Genomic DNA, 25,518 nt, shown 5'->3' on the forward strand with positions numbered 1-25,518 from the left:
TTTCTGTTCATTTCATCGCCCCATTTTCTGATGGGGTTGGATGTTTTCTTCTTGTGGAGTTCAACCAGTGCCTTGTAAATCCTTGATATCACCCCTTTATCCAATGGGTATTGGGTGAATATCCTTTCCCATTCTGTAGACTCTCTTTGTATTCTGGTCACTGATTTGCCCTAGAGGTATTTTGAGTTCTTTCCCCATTGTTTATTGAAGCCTGTGAGTTTTCTGCTTCTCATCTTCAAGCTCAATGATTCTATCTTCAGCTGTAGCCATTCTACTGTTGTGGGCACCCACTGTGTTTTACATTTCGTCTACCGAGTCTTTTATTTGTGACATTTCTGAATGTAGCTTTCCTATTTCAGCTCTCATTTCTTTCTGTATTTTCTTCGATGACTGCTCCACTGTTGCTTTAAGTTCTTTGAACATTTTCAGCATTTCTTATCTGAATTCTTTATCGGAGAGATCATTTTTTGGGTAACCCCTGCTGAGGCTTCTGGACTCCTTCATCCTTTCGTCGTGGTGGAGATTTATGCTGTTTCTTCTTATTGTAATGGTTGTATAGAGGTGGGACCTTCCAGTTTACTAGTTCTGTTCTCTCTTTGTGAGGTTTCTGGTGGAGGTTAGAAGGATGTGTTCTTTTACATCAGGTTTGTATAACTTCTTGTGTTCATTGGTATTTTGGTGTAATTGGAAAGGATTTGTGCTCACAGATATTTTGGTGCAATTGCATTAGGCTAGTGGCCTATTTGTCTTTTGTGTTTGAGGTAGCTGGGGAGTTAGGTAATGGGGATTGAGATACTGGAAGAGGGGAAAATAACTGCGGCTGCCCCGATGACCATGTTCCCTGCAGCGGAGGCCACGCCCACTACCGTGAAAGCCACGCCCCCTTATGACCCCGTATGAGGGGGGCTGATGCACCTGGATGAAGAAGAAGGAAGCATTGGGTCTGTGGTGGCAGCTGGGAGCCAGGGGTTCCTGCCCGCTTGACTCTGGGTTGAGATCGGGTCCTGGGGCCAAAAATAATACTTTTTTTGTCATTCTTCAGCTCCTCCAAAATGAAGTATGAAGATCCAGGAGTTATTTCAGCTTTTATGGTCCCTACCTTACCAGGGGCTGGAGCGATAGCATAGTTGATAAGGCGTTTGCCTTGCATATGGCCAACTGGGTTCAATTCCTCCACCCCTCTTGGAGAGTCTGGCAAACTACTGAGAGTATCCGCCCCCCCCCCCCTCACGGCAGAGCCTGGCAAGCTACCTGTGGTGTATTTGATATACCAAAAACAGTAACAAGTCTCACTTCATGTTCCAGGAGTGAGCAGATGACATTGGACTACACTAGCATGAGACAGGGATGAATGGGAAGGTTATTGGTTCCCACTCGAGCAAACCAATGAACAATGGGACAACAGTGTTACAGTGCAGAGCTACCTTACCAGATACTAAAATTTGATAGAGGCAACACACACACAGAAATTGCATAGTTATATGTCTAATAAATGTTGATGCAAAAATAAACAACAAAAATTTTAAAGCCAAATTTAAAAAGTTATATTACTAAAAGGTACATCATAAAAAGTGATAGATATTCCAGAATTGCATATATGTTTCAACATACATCAATTAATTTAATGTATCTTATAAACAAAGGAATGATAATATGATTATAGTAAAGCTTAAATAAAACATAGAGAAAGCTTATTTTAAATAGTAGAAATCCAAATTCTATGATTAAAAAGACATACCTAAATTTTGATAATCTGCATTTCCTTACTAGTTGTGATCTTGGTAAAGTTTCTTTTTTAAAAAAATTAAGTCACACTTTATTTCATGATTTATGTATCATTGTCATCCCAGTTTCTGTCAACCTACTCTAGTGGGCACCAGTAACATCTCTATTCCTCTCAGCCCTGAAATTTTAGCAGCCTCTCCTTACTTGTCTTTCCCAATGATTGGAGGCTCTTTCAGGGTCAGGGGAATGAGACCTATCGTTACTGTTTTTGGCATAATGAATACGCCAAGAGTAGCCTGCCAGACTCTGCCCGTGTGGGCAGGACACTCTCAGTAGCTTGCCAGGCTATCCAAGAAGTATGCATATATAAGCTACTATATTTGGGATATGAATATGCCATGGGGAGCTTGCCAGGGTTATTATATCATAGTAATATTATTATATTATTTATTATTATATAATTATATTATTGTTTAATATTATTATTACTATTATTATGAAATAAGCAAAAGCTTTTTTAAAAGAGAAAGACAGTGGCATGCAGGCCCCTCCTGACTCTGTGACCTGTGGGTGCAATCATATGGGTGGACTGTGCTCAGTAAGTTCAGTTTTTGAAGGACAAAACACTCTGGTGGAGTGACATGGCCGGGGGGGGGGGAGGTGACTCAGTGGCTTACAGCGCCTGCCTCAGCAGCAGGAGACAGAGGACTTGATCCCCAGTGCCATGCGGGCACCGAACTCCATCCCAAAGGCTCTTCAGTTTGTGCCTGCAACTGCCCTCTCTGTGATACCCCAGAACTGGCTGTAGTTTCCAGCTACGCCACAGCCAGAAGTGTCTGAGCACTGCCCATAAAGTCCACACCCCTGGAAGGGTTGCCATCTAGTGGGAAAATTCCAGCTCAGTGTCCACCAGGCCCGCACCCCCAGGAGGGCTGCCGCCCATCTCAGTGGGCAAAATTCAGCCCAGTGCTTTTGGGCAGCAGCAACAAAAGAGGGGGCAGCGGGGCAGAGGGCAAGTGCCCAGACGTCCCGGCTACAGAAGCTAAGAACACTGCTGTTCAGGGGGCGGCAGAGACCGCCCAGCAGGCAGGCACTGGCCTGGCACGCAGCAGACCAGGGTGCAATGCCTGGCACCCAATATGTGCCCCCAAGCTCTGTCAAGAGGGACCCCCTAAACAGAGTGAGCCCTGAGTACCACGAGGGGTGGCCAAAAAATGTTTAAGAGAAATTGAGGCAATGACGAAGGGTAGAACGCTTCCGTGGTATGTGTGAGGCCCGGACTCAACCCCCAGCAGCTTGAGAGGGCTGAGCAGCGGTGTTGGTAAGATGGGCAAAGTCCGGGAGTCTGGGGAGCCGGTGTATAACAGGAGGAGCGGAGGACTCTGGCCATGTACAGACATGTGTGCTGGTCTGGAGGACACGTGAAGGCCAACTCCAGGAACGAGTCTGAGGCAGCATCTCAAGCTTGGACACTGCGGCCCTCCATGGGCCCTCAGAATATTCCCGGAGGGTCACAGGTGGAAAGCATGTAAATGGGGGCCACGGCCTGAGACCAGGGGATGTCACATGAAGAAACGTGGTTGCAAGGAGCCACCGTGGGGGAAACATTTGAAAACACTGGTCTAAAGGCTGGCGGGAGCGCTGGCCTTTAGCGAGATGGTCTGCATCTGCAGCTGATGGGATGCAGATGTATTATTTCCGTATTAAGGAAAAATCACTGGGCCTGTTGTCTGTCAGTCTGATCATCCATCCATCTGCCCATCCGCCCATCCATCTACCCCTCCGTTATTTCATCCACTCACCCATCCATCCATCCACGAACCAATCCATCCACCCGTCTGTCCGTCTATCTGCCCTTCCATCTGTCCATCCGCCCGTGCAAGCGCCCTTCTGTCCAGTGGCTCCCTAGATTCGGCAGCGACTGGGCCTTGACGGGCTCTGTTCTGGGTCTGCCCAAGAAGGGCCATGCAGGGATGGGGCGGGGCAGGGAGGAGGCTCTGCCGGCCTTGAGGCCTCAGGCTCTCTGCAGAGTCTGGGTGCTGACCCCCATGGGTGCTTCTCCTCAGCTCTCCTGCTGGGGCATGCATACCTCTAACGCCGTGTGATGGTGCCATGAGCTGTGATGGCCAGGGTTTGAGTCAGGAAGCTAGGTGGGCACTGGGCTGGGAAAGAAGTAGGTAGCTTCTACAGTAGATTTTTGAATATATCCCCCCCCGCTTTGAGCAGGGGGCACACCCAGCGCTGCTCAGGGGTCCCTCCTGGCTCTGCACTCAGGAATTACTCCTGGCAGTGCTCAGAGGACCATATGGGATGCTGGGAATAGAACCAGGGTTGGCTCCATGTAAGGCAATTGCCCTTCCCCTTGAGCTATTGCTCCAGCCCCAGGATCAACATGAAGTTCAAAATTAAGGCACTTTCTCCAGTGCTTTCCCTGTGCTCTTGGGCAGGGAATTCTGCATCTGGTCACCCAGCAAGTGACAGACACAAAGGGCCGGTGACATGGTGACATACCCCTCATAGCAGACTCTCTCTCTGGGACTACGTATGTCCCCACACTGGAGTCCTGTGGGCTTGCACATGCCAGGCCTCAGCTTCCTTTCTGCAGAGGAACCTTCTAGAACTCCTTCCCAAGCTGAATGGCATGACTTATGTATTCATAATAATTTATTAAAGGACTAGTTTGATAAATTGACAAAATTATTTATCAATAGCTTAGCATTATGATTTGTCTATGATGAACACTTGGTAAATTTTAGCTTAGCTTTTAATAGTTATATAATAATAACAATGCTAGTAATAATATAAGCAATAACATTAATACTAGTAATGATTAATATGTTTCTTATTTAAAGAACAGGCCTAATAATTAGTTTTTAATAGCAATTAGGATATTCAACTGCATTTTTAGAAGATTAAATAAACTAGTATATGCTTTTGCATGCAGGAACAGTCAAAGTAGATGAGTTAGAAATTATTCAATTTATAATTCTGGAAAACTCTAGGATGAATAGGCCTCCTTTTCCACTAACACTGAGGTATACCAAGAGCTTCTGTTTCTCTGATTGATCTAATAACAGACATCATTTTAACTCAATGATTACTTTAATATAATTTATTTTAATAAATGACAGTGACAGTGACAGTGATAGCATATAAATTAAATTTTAGGTTGATGTAGGCAGGTAAATAGGGAAAGGCCCTGGACAATAAAACAGGTCAGCAAAAATTCTGGGAGGAAAATTCTAAGGCTGATCCACTTTGTGGATACAGATAAGACCTTGAGCAGTGGACCCTGAGGAGATTGGACCCCTCCCCATGAAGGAAATTCCTTGAATTCCCTTTGACCTCTCCGTCAATCTGATTAACTTTAGTGATTCGGCCCAAAGAAGACCACTCGTAACCTCTTTAGCAACGGACTTTTACCTGGGAAGAAGCCCCACGTGGGAGCAGGTTGGGGAAACCCTATAAAAGCCACCCTGAAAAAGGAAGGACTCACATATGTTGCCAGAGCCCGTGTGCTGCTTGCGCCCACACAGCCAAGCACATGTGGGGCCTCAGCACATGTGTCACCTGTGGGGACCACCGATATCAAGATTACACATCAGTTTCAAAAAGAAATTCCTATTTACTAATTTCTTCTAATGGAAATATTAAACATTTTAATACTAATCACAATTTCTTTTTTTATTTTTAAATTTTATTTTCATAAGGTTGCTCACATTAATTGATTACATTCAATATTTCAACACCAATCCCACCACCTTTGCACCTTCCCACCACTATTATTTCGAGTTTTTCCGTTTTTCCACCACCATTCAAGCCTGCATGCCACAGGTATATGCGAGATAATTTTCTATTGCTTATTATGAATATGAGGAGAGGTCATATGGCCACTAAAGTGGTCGTGTGCTCTTTGAATTCTAAAACTGTAAGTGGTTGGGATCCAGAGACATCTCTGTAGGGAGCTAATCCATTTTGTGATCCATTTGTGAACCTCTGGATCAAGGCTGGTGATGGGCTTAAATATCACCCAGAGGCAATTCACGGGTGACAGCAAGGACCCCAGTAGAGGAGATAGAAAGGAACAGCAGTCCCTGCCTCCACCATGTGGCCTGAAGTCTTCAGTCCCTGGTCCCTCGTATCTGGGCTTTTCTTCTGGAAGTTTGTGGCTACAGGGGGTACATCTGGAGTGGGCAGAGAGGGTGTAATCAGCTAGGCACAGGGTCTGGAGAAATCTCTGGCGAGGTGCTGTCTTCTGGGTTAATCACAATTTCTATGTGTACATTTCTATTAAGTCTGAAATGGGCAAGATTTCTTGTGTGTTCTGACTGGTTTGGATGAAGCTGAACATTTTTTAACTTTAAGTTGCCATCAGTAAATAACTTCATAAATTTCAGTATATTGAATGAGTCAGTTTATTCTTTTCTCACAGAAGTCCAGCCTGATCTTTGATATGCAGATTCCAGGCTCAGCCCAGCCTAGTCTTTGGAATGTAGATTTCAGGTGTCAGCCCAGTTTGTCTTTCAGTTGCAAACCCAAATACTTGTAGCCCAAGAAAGTTTTCAGTTTTGGTTTTGTATCTCTTTCCTTAGGCCAAAATGCACTGGCCTGCTGATATAAGGAAACAATACATGCTTTGCCTGCCTCAATGTTTTTTTCTGTAACTTCTTTGATGACATCACTAAATTGAGCCCTTTAGAGTATGAACAGTAGGACGGTAATAAAAGGAGATTTCGGGGCTTTCTATCTTTGTCATAGGTCTGAGAGAACCAGGACCCTCCATGACATAAATTTCTTTCGCATTCCTTGTCTCAGTTCCTCTGACTGAATGAACGTTCACACAACATCTATACCTAAATATAATAGATTTCGAGGTAAACAAGAAGGCAAATAGAATCTTCAGCCATTCCCTTCCACACCTGTAGATTTTTCCTTTTCACATTTCCAGGTATGTTCTACTGAGTGAGTGCTAGAGCCCAAGTGACACAGAGGGCATTGTGGCAGAACGATAACACAGCAGAGTATAAAAGGCTGAATGGAAAGAGGACAGTGTATGGAAGGTGGGGAGCTCAGCTTTGTGGCTTGAACCTTAGGATAATCAAAACACCTGAATATCATAAAGATGACTCCACCTGCAAGAAAAATTTGATTTCTTGCAAACACAAAAGTTCATAAGTTTATAACTGTACATCACAGTGATTCTCTAATAAAAAATTTTTTTAAAAAAGAAAAACACGATTTCAGTTCTTTGAAGGGGAAAGGAGAAAACTCCCTAAATACTTTTGACAAAAACAGTTTTAAAAGTTATATTATTATATGACTCAGCACAGTTCAAAGTCCCCTTAGATAGCTTTATTACTTTAATGATCAAAGTAGCTAGAAGAGTTAGAGACGGGCTGTGACTTTCTCATTGAGCTCATTTAAGGAAGGACATTCACATGCTATTACTTATTAGCAACTCTGCTTGTCCTTCTTCTTAAGAATATTTTTTCAAACCAATGATGTGTTAGAAGTCTGCCACTTCCAGTCTTCAGACACATTTTGGATGATGATCACAGAACAGTCAGGTATGAGCTATCTCTATATCTGGGCTTTTTAGGTGTGCTATAGAGACCAGGACCTCCCAGGAAATATCTCTCAGCCTGGACAATCTATATGGTAAAAGAGATGTGGTGATGTAGATATGTATATGTGGGGACATCCAGAAAAATATGTGAAAGAAAAAAGCCTTCCCTTTTGGGACTTTTGGGTCTGAATAAATATTTTGTAAGGGTATAAATTAATGCATAATTGAGTGAATGAATGACTGTAAGAAGGGGATAATAAATTAATGGAGACTAATAAACTGTCTTTGATTATTTATCAACGTTGAAATTAAAGTTTGTAATTTCAAGAGAAACCTGACTAAAGGGTGAATCCATAAGGAATTGAAAAATCCACAAAATAAAAGGGAAAATTATGGTTTCGATATGCACTGCTGGATTTTTGAAAGAAAAGAGAAATGGAAAGGCCATGGAGGAGATAATGAAAGTTGGCAGTGTTTACAGTAGGATCTGTGAGGGAAATGGGTCAAATTTGATTTTAAAAATTGGGGCACAGGGCTTAATCCTAGCTCTGTGCTCATGTATCATTCCTGGCAGGACTTGGGAACCAGATGGGGAGCCAGGTACTGTACCTAGATTGATCACATGCAAGGAAAGCACCCTACCCACCGTATTATCTCTCCTGCCTCCAAGTGTGATTTTAAAAGATTATTTTAGGTGTCAGTGTTTATAATACTGTAATGGTAAGGATTTTGCATAATGCAATACAGCACTACAACTTTCATCAGAGTTCATGTCCCTCCACCATTGTCCAAGTGTTCCTCAGATTCCTCCTGCTTCTATCTATGCAACACTCCCTTCCACTTCAGTAAGCTTACAAACATTTTTTTTGTATTTTGGTTTTTGAGGTACACCAAGTGGTGCTTGGGTCTAGTTCTTGGCTTTATGCTCAGTGACCAATCCTGGTAGATGTTGGGAATTGAATCTGGGTTGGTTTCGTGCAAGTTAAGCACCTAAACTTTTCTACTATCTTACTAGCCCATAGACATGCTTTTTAAAAAGAATTTCACTGATATAATTTTTCTCACCACTTTCTTTAACAGAGTGAAAGTTTTGTACAGCCTGTTTTCCATCTTTAGCTTTGAAAATGATGACTCTTTCCTGCACTTCTGCTGCTGGATCTTTCCTTCTTCTTCTCCAAGTGTCCAGTTGGTACCTAGCAGGTCAGCATTCTCCTTCATTATTTTTATTTGTTGTCTGATTTTCAGTGACTATTTAATAATTAAAACATTTTTCCATTAGTCCCCACTTTGCCCCTTTAAATGCAGTTACTCCCAAGAAAATCCTAGTTGTGTTTGCTGCTAATAGTTTTGAAGCATTAGACTGAAAATAGGATTGGTTTCCTTCATATAAATCCCTCCATCCCTTTGGATAATTTTCATAAAAATAAACAGAATATTCGTCTAAATCTATATTGAGTACATGTGATTTTGTCAATTTAATTTTTATATAAGTTTGCATAAAATGCTCTGTAGTATTTATACTGATAAGAAAAGAGAAATTTTGAGGCCAGATAAATAGTACATTGGGTTGGGTATTTTCCTTGCATGTAGCCAACTGAGGTTTAATCCCTGAGCACCACCGGAGGTTATCCCTAAGTACAGAGCCTGGAATACTACTGGGTGTAATCTTCAAAAAGAAACAAAACAAAACAAAAAACAAAGAAGAAAAAGCAAACTTGTGCATAGAAACTTAAGAATCAGAATTCCCTAATTCTATCTGCTTATTCTTTTTCTTTATAATTTCTTTGGTTTTTGTCCCCATCTCATGATTACTGCTGGCTCTGTTCTCATTTATCACTCTTGCAGTGCCCAGGGACTATTTGCAGTGCCAGAACAAAACTGAGGTCATCAGTGCGCAATGAAAGTACCATAAATTGTGTACTATCTCTCCAAACCATATCTTGTTATTTTTGTTCGCAAGTAATTATTTCTGGGATATGAGTTCTTCCTTCATATAATAAAATAAGGATAAGGTTTTGAGATTTAAGCTTTGGGGAGAATTCATATATGAGGCAAGAATTATAGTCTTTATTTTGGGGTCATCATCTTTAATTTGTGTTCATTTGTGCAGTGAATATTAAGTATTTAATCTCCATACATGTTAACTCAACAATTATACTAGAAATTTTCCAAAAGAGAAGTTTCTCATATGTATAAATATAAAAATATTTATTTTGAGTCTTTTGAAACAATAATTAGGAAGCAGTAAAAATATTCAAAAATATATGAAAAGCTGCACCATGATAAGAAAGCAGTATCAAAAACAATCAGAGCTGATTATATACTAATTAAGTATATAATGTGATTACATTTTAATATAAATTGTTATATAAGAAATAAGCTTATATGAATGTGTGTATCTTATATGTTGCATGTATAGCTAGAGTTTAATCTCTCATAGCTACAAATACTCCATGTTATACATGTTACATATAGCATATATGTAATATACATTTGACACCTATCTATATGTAGATTTGTAAAACTATATAATTTTTTGTGAAAATAATACTAATAGAAATATGTTCTCAAATAAATACGGATATGCCTTTCATCTATATATTTTCACATACTTTTCCATTTTTTTTTTATATATAGTGTCTGAGTTTTCTGTGAAGGGACCAGCCGAACCTGTTATGGTCCTGCTAGGGATGGATGCTACTCTGCCATGTCAGCTGTCTCCTGAGCAGAGTGCAGCCCATATGCACATCTGGTGGTACCGATCTGAGCTCTCCTCCACAGTACTTGTGTACCAGAATGGACAGGAACAAGATGGAGAGCAAATGCTGGAGTATCGTGGCAGGACAGAGTTACTGGGGGACTCTATAGACAAGGGGTCTGTGGCTCTGCGTATCCAACATGTCCGTGTCTCTGATGATGGTCAATATCGGTGTCATTTTAAGGATGGGCACATCTCCCATGAGACCACTGTGGAGCTGAATGTTGTAGGTATTGTATCTGAAGATATTTCAGTATCCTCAAAACCCTGGAATTAATTTATATACTAATATCCTCAAAGAGAAAAAGGAAATACACTCCTTTTAGTAACTTTAATTGAATAATGCCAAATCTTTTGTATTACAACTTAATCTTGCTACAAAGAGATTACATTGATTTAAAAACTGAATCCCAGGATGGTTGAGGGGGAAACATAGTACAGAGGTTAGGTGTTTGTCTTGCATGCAGTCAATTCTAATTTGATCCCTGACATCACATTTTAGGGATGATCCCTAAGCACAGATCCAGGAGCATCCCTGAGTACCCTCCTCCCCTGGAGACAGCAACAATGACAATTGATTCACGGTTCAACCTCTTACTAGCTGGGAGTGATTGCTTGACTTCTGAACTTCAGCTTACTCATCAATCTAGTGAAGAACCTTTAACTTAAGTCTTAGAGAAAGCCACAGGGTGCAGACACATGTCATCTCTCCTCAGGTTTGGGTTCTGCTCCTCGTGTACACATGGCAGGACCAGAAGATGGTGGGATCCGGATATTGTGCTCCTCAGGCGGTTGGTTCCCAAAACCCAGATTGCAGTGGAGTGACCAAACCGGAGTGAAGCTTACAGCCCTCTCTGAGACTCTGACCCAAGATGGAGATGGACTCTTCCACGTGGAGGCATCTCTTGTGGTCACAGACAGGACTCTGGGCAATGTGACCTGCTCCATCCAGAATCCCATCTCCCGTCAGGAAAAAGTGTCAGTTATTTTCCTCCCAGGTCAGTGAACATGTACCTTAAGACAGGGCTGAGGGTATGGTAAGGGCATGGAAGTGGATGTGTAGAGTGAGGGTTGCCTTGGAGAGTGATCAGAACTTCCTCCAGCCCAGTCCTCACTCTGTCTCAATGCATGTGTGTGTCAGAGCCCTTCTTCCCCAGGGTGTCTCCATGGAAAGCGGCTCTGGCAGGGACAGTCCCTGTGCTGATGATCCTCCTCACCGGAATCAGCTACACTGGCTGGAAAGAGCATCAAGCCAAGGACAGAGAAGTTAAAAAACGGAAATACGAATCTGAGGAAAGAGATAAAGTGAAAAAAGAAAAGGAAGAGGCACTTAAAGTCGAAGGTAAATTGAGGCAGCAGTGCAAATCAGTGATTAAGGAAAAACTGAGAATATAGCTGTAGGTTGGATGAGGTAAAAGGTTGCTGAACTTCCTAGAAAAGCACAAAATTCCAAGAATTCCACAGATTTGAGAGATCCACGTAAAGAACTAAAACCATGTAGAAAAATTAGGGAACTGTGAATAGTGGTGAGGAAGCTTATGGAATGTGGCTCTTCCGACTCGTCAGGGTCCTTCCAGAACTCTGGCACCCACCTTTGTTGCTGTTTATTCTTGGACAAATGGCAGGTTCCATTTTTTCTTCCTATGTACACTTTAATAATAGCTTCAAAACATCTAAGAATTCTTAAACTCTTTTGAAGCAAAAATACCTTTCTCTAACCCCATGACATTTTCCAGTAACTTCTTAGTCATTTTATCATTTTAGATTTGACATACTTTGGTTAATCTTTCCATTTATTTAACTATGGGGACCATCATAACCTTAAAGATACATTTAATTCTTTTAATTACCTTCTAAACTAAAGTGCATCTAAAATCCAATTTTGTAATTTTATATCTTCTCTTTCAGCAAACCTCAAGGCAGAACTTGGTGAGTCGTCTCTCATTCCCTGTGAGGATGCTCTCCTTTGATATCTGTTCTGAGTATCACAGCTGAATGTTGTTTCTTTCAGAAAAACGAAAGAAGTTATATGATGCAGGTAAAGAATCTTGGGGTTTCACATGCCACCTGATGTCTTTAATTCCAACATTTCCCTAATTCCCTCTCCTTAAAATAAAGGACAACAGATTTAATGATGATTTCTTAAAAGAAAAATAAGAGAATAGAGGAGGATTGTTAGGCTCAGATTCATATCTCATCTTGTCTGACCTATATTTGTTGTTTTAGATTGGAAGAAAGCCCTGCTATATCCTGGTAAGTAATATTTTCTCTCTGTCTTTAGGATTTCTGTGTAACTGTGATATTTTGAGAAAAATAACCAGAAACACTCATATGAACACCATATGTCCACTCACAAATTCTAAGATTTGTTTTGCATCAATTTTTTGTATTTTGTATGTGGAGAAACAGTTAATAGCTTGCTTTTCAGGCCTTAAGGTGAAAGGAGAAAAACACAGATTATTGGAAAATTCCATAGCATATTTAGAATAGTACTCAACATAAATTATTATCCCATTTATTACAACAAAGGGAGAAAATTCACAGTGATTTTGATGACATTTGAGAAGATATAGCATTTTGTTAATGCATAATTTTAATATTTCAAGGAAAAATTAAAAGGCATAAATTGTATTGCATTTTATATGTGGGATATTAAGTATACTCTCTGTGATTAAAGGGATTATGATTGGTTTATGTCTTAAAAAGTTTAAAAAATAATCTTCAAAAATACTCTAACATAATTTGTAAAGATAAAACTATTTAGGAGTAGTTAAAACAACTCAAAAGACTGAAACACAGGCTTTTCATGCAGAGGCTCTAGAATTTGAGTATATACTACTTCCAGCATTGCTTGGTGCAGGCCTAATAATCCCCAACCTTACTAGACTAGAATGGCATTGCATTGCTGAGTTCACACACTCAAATCTTTGACCTGCATAGCCTGGTCAAGTGACGCTTGGTCTGCGACTTAGAGATACCTCTCAAAAAATTACTAAGCTAGTAGTAGAGGTAATTGATCATTTTTGTATTTTGTAGTATCTGAATCAGTGTGACTTAGAAGTGTGTGCAATCGTATTTGTGTGTTAAATCTTATAAACATATTATGTCATTTCCTAAACATATATATGATAAATGTTTATATCCCATTCATTGTTTTATATGTTGGGAACAAAAAGAGGTATTAATTTTTTTCCTATGGAGAAAGCACAGGATGATCCAGGAAATTAACACCTATTGATTACTTGATTGCTTGTTAAGAGGTAGACTAAGGAGTTCTTTCAAGAGTAAAGTTACTTACCATATATCTTCTTTCTTTCTTTTTTTCTTTAACTTTCATTCCCTTCCTTCCTTCCTTCCCTTCTTTCTTCCTCTTTCTTTCTTTCTCTCTCTTTCTTTCTTTCTCTTCTTTCTTTCTTTCTCTCTTTCTTTCTTTCTCTCTCTCTTTCTTTCTCTCTTATCTTTCTCTCTTTCTTTCTTTCTTTCTTTCTTTCTTTCTTTCTTTCTTTCTTTCTTTCTTTCTTTCTTTCTTTCTTTCTTTCTTTCTTTCTTTCTCCTTTCGTCTTTCTTTCTTTCTTTCTTTCTTTCTTTCTTTCTTTCTTTCTTTCTTTCTTTCTTTCTTTCTTTCTTTCTTTCTTTCTTTCTTTCTTTCTTTCTTTCTTTCTTTCTTCTTTCTCTCTCTCTCTTTCTCTCTCTCTTTCTCTCTCTCTCTCTTTCTTTCCCTCCCTCCTTGCCCCCCTCCCTTCTTCCCTCCTTTCTCCCTTCCTTCCTTCCTTCCTTCCCTTCTTTCTTCCTCTTTCTTTCTTTCTTTCTTTCTTTCTTTCTTTCTTTCTTTTCTTTCTTTCTTTCTTTCTTTCTTTCTTTCTTTCTTTCTTCTTTCTTTTTCTCTCTCTCTCTTTCTCTCTCTCTCTCTCTTTCTTTCCCTCCCTCCTTGCCCCCCTCCCTTCTTCCCTCCTTTCTCCCTTCCTTCCTTCCTTCCCTTCTTTCTTCCTCTCTCTTTCTTTCTTTCTTTCTTTCTTTCTTTCTTTCTTTCTTTCTTTCTTTCTTTCTTTCTTTCTTTCTTTCTTTCTTTCTTTCTTTCTTTCTCCCTTTCTTTCTCTCTTTCTTTCTCTCTTTCTTTCTCTCTCTCTCTCTTTCTTTCTTTCTTTCTTTCTTTCTTTCTTTCTTTCTTTCTTTCTTTCTTTCTTTCTTTCTTTCTTTCTTTCTTCTCTCTCTCTCTTTCTTTCTTTCTTTCTTTCTTTCTTTCTTTCTTTCTTTCTTTCTTTCTTTCTTTCTTTCTTTCTTTCTTTCTTTCTTTCTTTCTTCTTCCTTCCCTTAAATAAAAAGTATAATCTTTAAACAGAAGTACAAATTTTATCATAAAAGAAGTGACTAAAAGCACAAATAGATAAAGTTGAGAAGTAGAAAACCCTTGAGAAACATATCTCTGAAGAAAATTATGAAAGATTTGATTGTATGGATCAAAGTAAAGGATTTAGTTTATAGATTTTAGTCATAATCTTAAGATAAATTCTTAGGAGATCATAGGCTAAAATTATCAAGAGCACTGCACTGTCCTAGGACTGGAGCAGTAGTGCAGCGGGTAGGGCATTTACCTTGCACGCAGCAAACCCGGGTTCAATTCTTCCGCCCTTCTCAGAGAGCCCGGCAAGCTACCGAGAGTATCTCGCCTGCACGGCAGAGCCTAGCAAGCTCCCTGTGGCGTATTGGATATGCCAAAAATAGTAACAACAAGTCTCACAACGGAGATGTTACTGGTGCCTGCTCGAGCAAATCAATGAACAATGGTATGACAGTGATACAGTGATACTGCACTGTCCTACTGTTGTTCATTGATTTGCTCAAGTGGACACCAGTAACGTCTCCATTGTGAGTCTTGTTACTGTTTTTGGCATATCCAATATGCCATGGGGAGCTTGCCAGGCTCTGCCGTAAGGGTGGGATAATTTGCTGGGCTCTCTGAGAGGGACAGGGGAATCAAACCTGGGTTGATTTTGTAGTATGCAAGGCAAACGCCCTACTCACTGTGCTCTTGCTCCAGTCCCAAGTGAAATAAAATTAAAATATCTTTCTATCACTCATATTTGAGGACTAGTAATAAAGAAAGAAATCCTGGGGCATTAGAATATTAGATTCTGCTCCAGGTATTATTTATACCTAGATATGGCTGGCAAAATTATTCCATCTGAACTGGGCTGACTTGGTTGAAAGCGTCCTTAACTTAAACAGAGCACAAAAATTGTGCAAGTAGTTGATTTTATGGAAACTGCCAGAGTTTGAGAAGTTTAGGGGATACAGTGAAGAGAGTTGAGAATAGAAGTGACATGTTAGGAAAGGAAGAATCTTATCTTCTCCTTAGCAGTTCATGGTTTAATCTCAGTTTCAATTTGTATTGCTATTTGCAGACTGGAGAAAGGAACATTTTATGGTGGGTAAGTAGTGTTTAATTTTTCCCCCTTACAAATTTTCCACTGATATTTTCCTTTTTTTTTTCAAGATGACATCATAGTGTAAGATAGAGGAACTGTTATTTTCATAAATACAGGAAAGAAAGTAAGGATCACCGAATGTTTGCCTGAATTGAAAATTGGTGCCAGGTTAAGCTATTCTGACTGTGTGCATAGTTTCATATGTTGGCTCATATTTCTCATCTAATTTATGATTCCCAATAACTTTGTTGAAATATTAATAAATCTAATGAAGGTAATTAAGATAAAATAAGTTCAAAGTAACCAAAATGTCCAGAGTAACTCAATGTTCTTTTAAAAGGCTCAGATCACATTATGTCTGTTACTAATTGATGAAAATCAGTAACTTGTAAAGAATGTAAAAAATCATATTATTTTCAAGTAAAAACTCTGCTCATATGCTAATATATATGGAGCATTATAGAATAAGGACATATAAGTAACATTAAATTACCGATGAAAACACAATCTCTCCTAGTCCAACCTACTCCAAGGAGAGACCTTTACTCTAATGAGGAAAAACTTTTTTTCTTTTGCCATTTTACTCATATTTTCCCAGTCTCTTTAAGAACTCACCTATACAACAATCTTATTAATTATATAATTTCCTTTCTTCTTTCCTTTTCCTTTTCTTTCAGCTAATGTGACTTTAAAACAGGAAGACTTTAATCAGAATAATTCTGACCCAGATAAAAAAGACAACCTCAAAGAGTTAACACAAGATCAACATCTCAAAAATGAGGAAGGAGACGACAACTTCATCACACTTAATCAAAATTATTTCACTTCAGGAAGATATTATTGGGAAGTGGATGTAGAGGATATTGAAGAGTGGAGTTTAGGTATTTATGAGAAGGATCTAAAGAATGATGAATCACCCCAATATTCATCAGAAAAGAAACTTAGAGTCTTAGAGAAGAAGGGATGTAAATATAGGGCTCTCACTTATGGTTCTTATGGTTTCCAAGAAAATCTCAGTGAAAAGTGTCTCCAGATAGAAAAGTGTCCACAGAAGATTGTGGTTTTCTTGGATTATGAGGATAGTGACGTTTCTTTTTATAACCTGACTGATGGTTCTCATATCCACACTTTCAATCAGCCCAGTTTTACTGGATCACTGTGCCCCTACTTCAAACCTAAATCCATGGATTCTTCCCCTTAACTTCAATAAGTGAATTATAGGCAGACCATAAGCAATCAAGATAATATTTAATTCTCTATATGCCTTGGACTCTAGTACCTAAGGAATGTCCTCAGATTCACTAATCGAGATACCTCTTGATACAAAGTTCAAAGAGTTTTCATGAGCAGAGTTTCTGAACATTAGGTAGCACTATTAATATCTAAGGATGATTTTTTATCATTTCATAATTTGATTTATACTATTATATGACATAATTTTCTAAAATAAATTACCATAAATATAAGAAATAAAATAAAATACATATAACACCAAGTAATAGTTACCATCTTAAGTTCAAATTATCTAAGTTTGGGGCCGGAGTGATAGCACAGCGGGTAGGGCGTTTGCCTTGCACGCGGCCGACCCGGGTTCGACCCCCGGCATCCCATATGGTCCCCCAAGCACCGCCAGGAGTAATTCCTGAGTGCAAAGCCAGGAGTAACCCCTGAGCATTGCTGGGTGTGACCCAAAAAAGCAAAAAAAAAAAATCTAAGTTTATTTAGTCAAATTAAAAATTTTAGAATACTTTATTTATTTGTCTCATAAATTAGTTCTCATGAATTTTTTTTTAGGGCCATTCCTATTGGCATTGAGGGAATACTCTCAGAGTGGTTTTTAGGAGGTCTGTCTGTTGATGAAGGGAGTAGGTATTGGAATCAAGCTTAAGATTCCTGCATATAAAGCACACACTTCAGACCTTTATGTATTTTTCAAGACACTTGAAAAATATAATTTGCATTTGGGGCTGGTCTGCTAAGTATGTTTTAAGTATCATACAAAAAACAATATTCAAAAAAATAACAATTATTTAAACTACAATTTTTAGCAACAATATTGAACAAAAGTTATGAAATAATACTATTCTAGATGTTGAAGGATAATTATCTGTAATTTGGTAACATATTTAGGTGTATTTTAAGGTAAAAATAATTTAAGGATGTATAAAACTCAATATCACTCATATTCTGATTTTTCTCACTCTTTTTTAAAAAAAATTTATTAGTGAATCACTGTGAGGTACAGTTACAGACTTATAAACTTTCATGCTTGTGTTTCAGTCATACAATGGTCGAGTACCCATCCATCCACCAGTGCCCATTTTCCACCACCAATGGTCCCAGCATCCCTCCCCTCACCCCCAGCCCATCCCCCACCCCCACCCCACCTCTGTGGCAGGGCATTCCTTTTTGCTCTCTCTCTTCTTTTGGGTGTTGTGGTTTGCAGTAGAGGTACTAAGTGCCCATCATATTCCATCTACAGTCTACTTTCAGCCTGTATCTTTTCTCACTCTTTTTTTGTTTTGCTTTTGGGCCACACCTAGAGGTGCTCAGGGCTGACTCCTGACTATGCTCAGGGATCATGCCTGACAGGCTCAGGAGACCATAGGGATCAAATCTAGGTTGACAAGATGCAAGGCAAGTGCTCTTCCTGCTGTACTATTGCTCCAGACCCTCATAATCTGAAGTTAACAAATGTGATGCTATCAATATGGTATTGGCAGAAGAAACAGATAAATGTGAATAAACTGAGATATTTATCTTATTCATAGAAGTAGGAAAATTATAGTACTTTGTCAGAGCTGTTAATAATGAATATGAATTATTGAAAATTCATCAGCATATATAGTAAGAAGTCCTATTGTTCACCCTCCAATCATACCAAATTTATGTTTAAATGAACAATTTGAGGAAATAGTAACCAGTGTTCAAACAGGAGTAGGAAGAAAGTGTGTTGCTCCAGCTCGACTGTAAACACATGCAAATTCTATGACTACTGGGTGAAGTACTAAAATGTCTTGACAGGAGCAGGGAATAATTAATTTTACCTATAAACTCATCCAGTATGATGAAAAAATCTTGGTAAAACAATAAAAAGTAGATGGAATTGTTTGCAGTATGTTATTGTTGCTATTGTTCAGGTAACATGACACATCAGTATTAAAACTTTCAGTTATGTTGTACAAAGTGATTGCATGACCACCAAAATGCCATTATTTCATTTTTGATATCTATTTCCAAAAAAAAATGAAAAGTTGAAAAGATATTTTCACATTTAAATCCTTGATTGCTGTATCTTCATTACAGAGCAAAGATCAATGAGGTAAGATTCACAATGATGGGACTTTCATAAAATGAATCCCAGGAACAGAATAAGGTAGAAAAATCCAATTTATAATAAGTAGAAGCACCAATGTTAAAGTTGACATGAATGGATAAATATTAACACAATAAAAATGGAATCTTCCATGTGATTAAGGTATTTCACTCTTATATAAAGAATGCAGAAGCATTAACTTGAAAATTTATGTGCACATTTATATTCATTGCAATATTATTATTTATTATAACCTAACATGAACACAACCCAACTTTCCAAAAAGAAAAATCCCCATGATGGAAAGAGAAACGCAATCATGAAGAGATTTATAAAGTCTGAAACTTTACTCTGGAGAGCAAGTCTTGGCATGCCAATCACCTAGCATGCTGTGATTTTATATTTATAATAATAGTACAAGAACAATGTTTTAGGTCATAAAGGGTGGTTTGGGTCACTGGAGGTCATAGAACATCGGTGACCTCTCAAAACCTTGCAGATGAAAGTCCTAGTGGAAGCCATGTTAGACTTACACTCATACTACTTATAGACCTTGTGGAAAAAAAATTCCAGAGTAGAGTTCCATACACCCCTACAATTAGTTAAGTGAGATTAAGACTATTAAGTTATCAACAATACTTACTTTTGCAAGACTAAAAGACCTGATCATGTCAACCCATTCTTAGCATTATTTTGCAGACTTCTGAAAGTACATTTACCTAGTCTGTGAGTGAATATGGCAGATGTTCATTGGCTTGGTAGTCCTCAGCAAACCCAGCTACCACCCAGCCCAAGGTCTGGTTGAAACTGAAACTTCAATTTTCTTTTAGACCAGTCCTGGCATAGGCTCCACTGTCACTGCACAGATCTGTGCACCACAACAGCCTAGTGGTTGCTGAACACTTAACACTTCAGAATTCTGGTTGCTGCATTAGATACACTCAAACTTGACACACAGTATCAAAAACATTAATATTCACAGGCAATGATCACAATTTTACATCCATGATGTATGGATGTAAACTATGGTGCATATTTTCAGGTAGGCACTGTCACTGACAGTGACCAAAAAATTTTAAAATAGATTTAAGAAATGAGGTCTCGACTAGCATAAAATTCTTAATCACTGTATTCCAGATGCAACTTCTTTTATAATACACATAAAGAATTCTTAAGAATAAAATAAAATATATGTTGCTATCAATCATATATTTCATCAATCAAATATATGTTGCTATTAATATAACTTTAAAGATTAAAGGTATATCAAGGGACTATAAGTTATAGTATAAAAATAAAAGGAAGTTATCAAAAGTCTTGGATAATATATGGATACTAACTAATATGCTACTTAGTAATTTATGGGAATACAAGGAAATCAATGAGAAAACTGAAAAATCAAAACCTAAATCCTAGGTGCTAGGATTTGAGCAAACTGAAGGTAGTGTACAGGCTTCTTGGGAAAGGTATTTACTTTTGACACCAGCACAGAGAAGCATTGTGCTAATAGAAGTGCAATAAAGATTCTCTTCTCATACATTAAAAAAAAGTAAATAGAAAACTTAGAAACAGAAGAGAATGAAGACACTTTCAGAATATATGAGAAGTAGCAAAAGAAAGGGTCATTTAGAGTAGTGCAGGCTAACGTCAGTAAATAAGAAAGATTCAAATAAACTATATACATTTTCTATAAAAATTATAAAAGGATATCAAAGAAAACCCAAGTCAGTGGAAGGAAGAAAATAATAAAAATAAGATATAAAACAAAATAGACATAAAAGAGACAATATAAACAATGAAATCAAACTTGATACTTCAAAATTTAAGCAAAATTTACAAACAAGAAGACTAAGAACAAAGTAGATAAAATCTTATTAAGTAGGTAGGACCAGAAATGAAAAATAATAAGTAACAACAGATTACACAGATATGCAAAAGAACATGACACTACTATGAATAATTTTATACTGCTAAGTTGGAGAAACTAGAAGAAATAGACTAATTTTTAGAATCTCTAAACCCCCTATGACTAAACGATAAGAAAATAATAAGCAAGCATATGAATTATAAACTTGGAAATAGAAATAGTAATCAAAACTCATAAAACAAACACAAAGGCAAAATGGCTTTAGTACTGAGTTCAATGAATCACCAAAAATAAATTATTAACTACTATATTCAAACTACTGCTCCCCAAAACTAAAAATCAGAGAATTCTTCCAGACACTTTTATCATCCAACATTAATTTGATACCTAATGCAGAAAGGACTGTCATATAAAAGAAACTACAGATCAATTTCTGATGAGCATCCTCAAAATAATCTTAATAAATTTAAGATTATTGAAAACAATGCATTAATAGGACCATATGTCACAACCAGATAAATTTATTATAGCAATGTAAGGATAATCCAGCATGCACAAATCAAGAAATATAATATATCACATTAATGAACAAAAACTTTGTTTTTCTTTGAAAAAAATTAAACAAGATCAATAAACCATCAGCAACACTCAGAAAGAGAGAACTCTAATAAACTGAATCATAAATGAAAGAGGGAATGTTACCTCAGATATCATAGGAATTCAATGGATAATCAAATTTACCTTGAGAAGCTTTATGCATAAAACAACAGAACCTAGAAGAAATGTATAAATTCTTAGAGTCCTGTAACTTCCCAAGACCGAATCAAGGTGATTTGAAATACCTAAGCAGGATTATCACCATTGAGGAAATTGAAATAGTAATCAAGTTTTCCACAAACAAAACTTAAGGTTTCATTCACTAGGGAATTCTTTCAATTCTTTAAAGATAACCTACTGCAAATCCTTTTCAGGATCTTCTATGAAATTGAAGAAAAAGAAATACTGCCAAACAGTTTCAATGAAACAAACATTGCCCTGATACCAAAAACATATGGAGACACTACAAAAAATAGAATTATAGGCTGTTATCCTTGATAAAAACAGATGCAGATATGCTGAACAAAATCCTAGCAAATAGAATCAAACATCTCATCAAAAATTTATCCAACATATGGATCCATCCTGGCATTGCAAGGATGGTTTAATGTATAGAAGTTAATCAATATAATACACCATATCAATAAAAGTAAAATTAAAAATTTTATGATTATATCAGTAGATATAGTGAAAACATTTGACAAGATTGAGCACCCATTCATGTTTAAAAATGCTCTTTTTTAAAAAAATTATTTATTAAATCACTGTCAGAACAGTTATAAAGCTTTCAGGAATAAGTTCCAGTCATACAATGATCAAACACCCATCTCTCCACCAGTGCACACGTTCCACCACCAAGAACCCCAGTATACCCCCTCTCCCATACCCCCACTGCCTGTGTGGCAGATGATTTTCATTTAACTCTTTACTTTGATTATATTCAATTTTTGACAGAAACCCCACTATTATTATTTGGAATTTTCTCCCCAACAATCAGATCTGTCAAAATGGCATCATTAGATCATATGTTTTCTATTGCTGATAACAAAGAGCATATGATGTTGCACGGCCGCAAAAGTGGCCATGCAGTTTTGGGATTCTGGTATTTTAGTAATTAAATCCAGAGGTATTTCGGCCAGCAGCTGCTGCCTTCCTAGATTGGTTTGTATGCCTCTGGGATCATGGCTGTTCAGGAGCAGAGGAGCTGTTCTTGGGTGGCCGCTCAGGGTCTCATTTGGGCGGGCAACAGGGCCAGTTCTGCACTCCCCCATCTCGAGATTCCCCGCACATTCCATCACTGCAAGCTCCTACCTCTCTGTCCAATTGACTCTGAAAGGTGGCAGTCGCCATGCTGCCGCAAAGAGGAAAAGGCCGAGGAACAAAAACCCTTCCCCTCCTAGGGCTGCACAGGGCTTTAGCTTAGCTTACAGTCCAAGAGTATATCTGCTAGCAGCTGCTACGTTCCGAGATTGGTTTCTGTGCCTCTGGGATAATGGCTGCTCAGGGATGGGCTTTTTGTACATCAGGAAAGGTCGTGCGGTCACATAAGCAACCACGCCATTTGGAAAAATAGTCCCAGTCCCCACATACCGGAGCCATGTTAGTAGAAGCTCAGTGTTGCCAGGACTCCATCTGGAGAAGGCAGGGAGGCTGCACCTTCTCCACCTGGGGTACCCCGGTGTTGTTGGCCTGGTCTGGGGTTCGGAGCATTCTCCAGCGTGGTGCCCACCAGCCCATGTTCTTCATTCAAAAAATACTCTTAACAAAACAGAAATTGAAGGAACCGTTTTCAATATAGTCAAAATAATTTACCACAATTCCATAGCAAATATTATACACAATGGGGAAACATTGCAAGTCTTTAGGTACAATACCAGGTTTCCCAACCTTTGCCACTTCTATTCAATACAGTACTAGAATTACTTGCCACATCAGTTAGGCAAGAAAAATATATTAAGGGAATTCAGATAATAAAGGAAAATGTCAAGTTCTCACTACTTGTAGTGACGTAATACTTATTTACAAAATTTTAACGACTTTGCAATAAAAGCTCCCAGAAGTAATAAATGTATATAGTAAAGTGGAAGGCTACAAAATTTACAAACAATAATCCATGGATTTCCTAGATATAAATAATAAAAGAAAAGAAAGATATCTTAAAAAAGAAATAAGATTCATGTTTGTGTCTCCAAAAATTAAGTATCTTGAATGACCTAAAATAGATACAAGACCTATCCAAACAAAAATACAACATTGCTTCAAAAAATAAGAGGGGAAATTGAAACAAATCCCCTGCTAAGGGATTTAAATAACTAATATCATTAAAGAGCAACATTCTCTTCCAAATTTTGCATATTCAATGCAGTCCCTAGAAGAATATCTAAGTCATTTAAAAAATTTTAAACCTCCTGAAATTTATATTAAATTAATAACATCCACATATATCTAAAACAATCCTTGAAATAATATGATGAAAGCCATCACTTTATCCAACTTCAAACTATACTACAAAGCAGTAGTAATTAACACAGCATGGTATTTGATTACCTCATCTCTAATTTTGGAGGGTTTTTATAATTAAAATATGTTGGATTTTTTTGAATTTTCTAGAATTTTATTACCATTGAAATAGTCCATTTATAAAAACATATATATTTAGTAAGGTTATTTATCTCCAATAAAGTTTAACAAACAACAAACAAGTTCAGAAAACTCTGAACTTGATCCCCAAGAAATTTAAAACTATGTGGGAGTTTCTGACAGAATTCTTCATACGGTCAGAAAAGCAAATTCACAGTTATAATTAACAATTGTGAAATGACATAGTATTACTGAACCTTGAATATAGCTTGGAAAAGCTTTACTCAAACAAAAGTTTTTACTGAGCCTTAAAAAAATGCACTGACCCTATTCACAGTTTTCTTTTCATGCCTAAGTGTGAAATGTGAAAACATGTATATACAAATGTGCATTCCAAATCAGTGTTATAATCTCAATGGATCAAAAAAGATATGGTGAGATCTTGAATAGCTTGGTGTTGGTGAAAGTATAGTAATTTTATACATGAAAGCATAATAGTATTTTCATCATGTGGTCTACATTATAAATTTTTGATGATTGAGGTAGATTATATCTGGAAGTTGACCCAATGAACATAAAAATAAAAATGAGCACCAAATAATTTTTTGCCATAAATAATTTTGCTGTATCTGCTTTAAATGTAGAAACACATAAACATCAATATAGATTATATCTTCAATTTATTGCTAGAAACTTCAAATTAAATTTGTCTTACCCAGGTGTATTAGACTCCTATTAATACTCTGACAAATTACCATAAATTTATCCATTAAACAATACAGGTGAATTTCTTTTAATTCTAGTGGTTTGAAGTTATGAAATAACAAGTGCTGACTTTACTCCTGATAACTAGTCAGATCCAACCTAAAACAAATTTCTGAGCTAGTCATGCAGGTGAACTTACTTCAAGTTAAAACTTCCTCCTCCTGAGAAAAATCTGTTAAGTAACACAGAAGCTCTCTTTGAGGATTTTTAACACTATGGTACTCTCTCTGGCTTTTCAATGGTGACCTTTAATTCTACAGAGTAAGTTTGCAGCTTCTTACTCTGATTTCAAGTAAAAACTAAATTCTGGTAAAATGCCGGTTTCAGTGATCATGTCTATGAAAAGATATCATAAACGTTATAGGGTCATTATATATATATTTTAAATTTTTAATTGTTTATTAGTGAATCACCTTGAGGTACAGTTACAAACTTGTGAACTTTCATGTTTGCATTTCATTTACATCCCTCCACCAGTGTCTATTCTCCTTCACCAATGTTCCCAGTATCCCTCCCACCCTCCCACCCCATCCTCCCCACCCCACCCCACCTTTGTGGCAGGGCATTACTTTTTGTTCTCTCTCTCTTTTGGGTGCTGTGGTTTGCAACAGAGGCACTGCTTGGCCATTATGTTTGGCTTATAGTCTATTTTGATCGCGCATCTCCTATCCTGTGCGGGTCCTCAAAAAACACTTTATTTGGAGTGCCGTTCTCTATCTGAGCTGCCCCTTACTCCAGCATACGAGGTCAACTTCCAAGCCTTGGAGCCAAACTACTGGTACTTAACTCTACTATTATTGGGTGTTAGTCTCCTATTCTGTTATTTTATATTCCACAGATGAGTGCAATCTTTCTATGTCTGTCTTTCTCTTTCTGACTCATTTCACTTAGCATGATACTTCCCATGTTGATCCACTT

The 25,518-nt window shown here is 37.8% G+C and overlaps 1 protein-coding gene across 1 annotated transcript; it reads left to right on the forward strand.

Annotated features, from left to right (window-relative positions):
* The first annotated feature begins 828 nt into the window (after positions 1–828).
* Positions 829–16,676, forward strand: LOC101542074 (butyrophilin-like protein 1). The gene is made up of 11 exons (XM_055124336.1): positions 829–894; positions 3,093–3,253; positions 7,207–7,292; positions 9,929–10,279; positions 10,766–11,047; positions 11,191–11,391; positions 11,958–11,978; positions 12,061–12,087; positions 12,276–12,302; positions 15,452–15,478; positions 16,153–16,676. The coding sequence occupies exons 1-11, from the start codon at positions 829–831 to the stop codon at positions 16,674–16,676; spliced, it is 1,773 nt and encodes a 590-aa protein (XP_054980311.1).
* Positions 16,677–25,518: the final 8,842 nt, after the last annotated feature.

Source organism: Sorex araneus, chromosome 2, assembly GCF_027595985.1.
Source record: "Sorex araneus isolate mSorAra2 chromosome 2, mSorAra2.pri, whole genome shotgun sequence".
NCBI classification, from domain to species: Eukaryota; Metazoa; Chordata; class Mammalia; order Eulipotyphla; family Soricidae; genus Sorex; species Sorex araneus.

What these genes read in the sequence shown, in the direction of transcription:
- LOC101542074 (XM_055124336.1), top strand. Translation starts at nt 829, where the DNA reads ATGACCATGTTCCCTGCAGCGGAGGCCACGCCCACTACCGTGAAAGCC. An exon ending in AAACCTCAAGGCAGAACTTG is followed by an intron (nt 11,979 to 12,060) that starts GTGAGTCGTCTC and finishes TGTTTCTTTCAG; the next exon opens with AAAAACGAAAGAAGTTATAT. An exon ending in AAAGGAACATTTTATGGTGG is followed by an intron (nt 15,479 to 16,152) that starts GTAAGTAGTGTT and finishes CTTTTCTTTCAG; the next exon opens with CTAATGTGACTTTAAAACAG.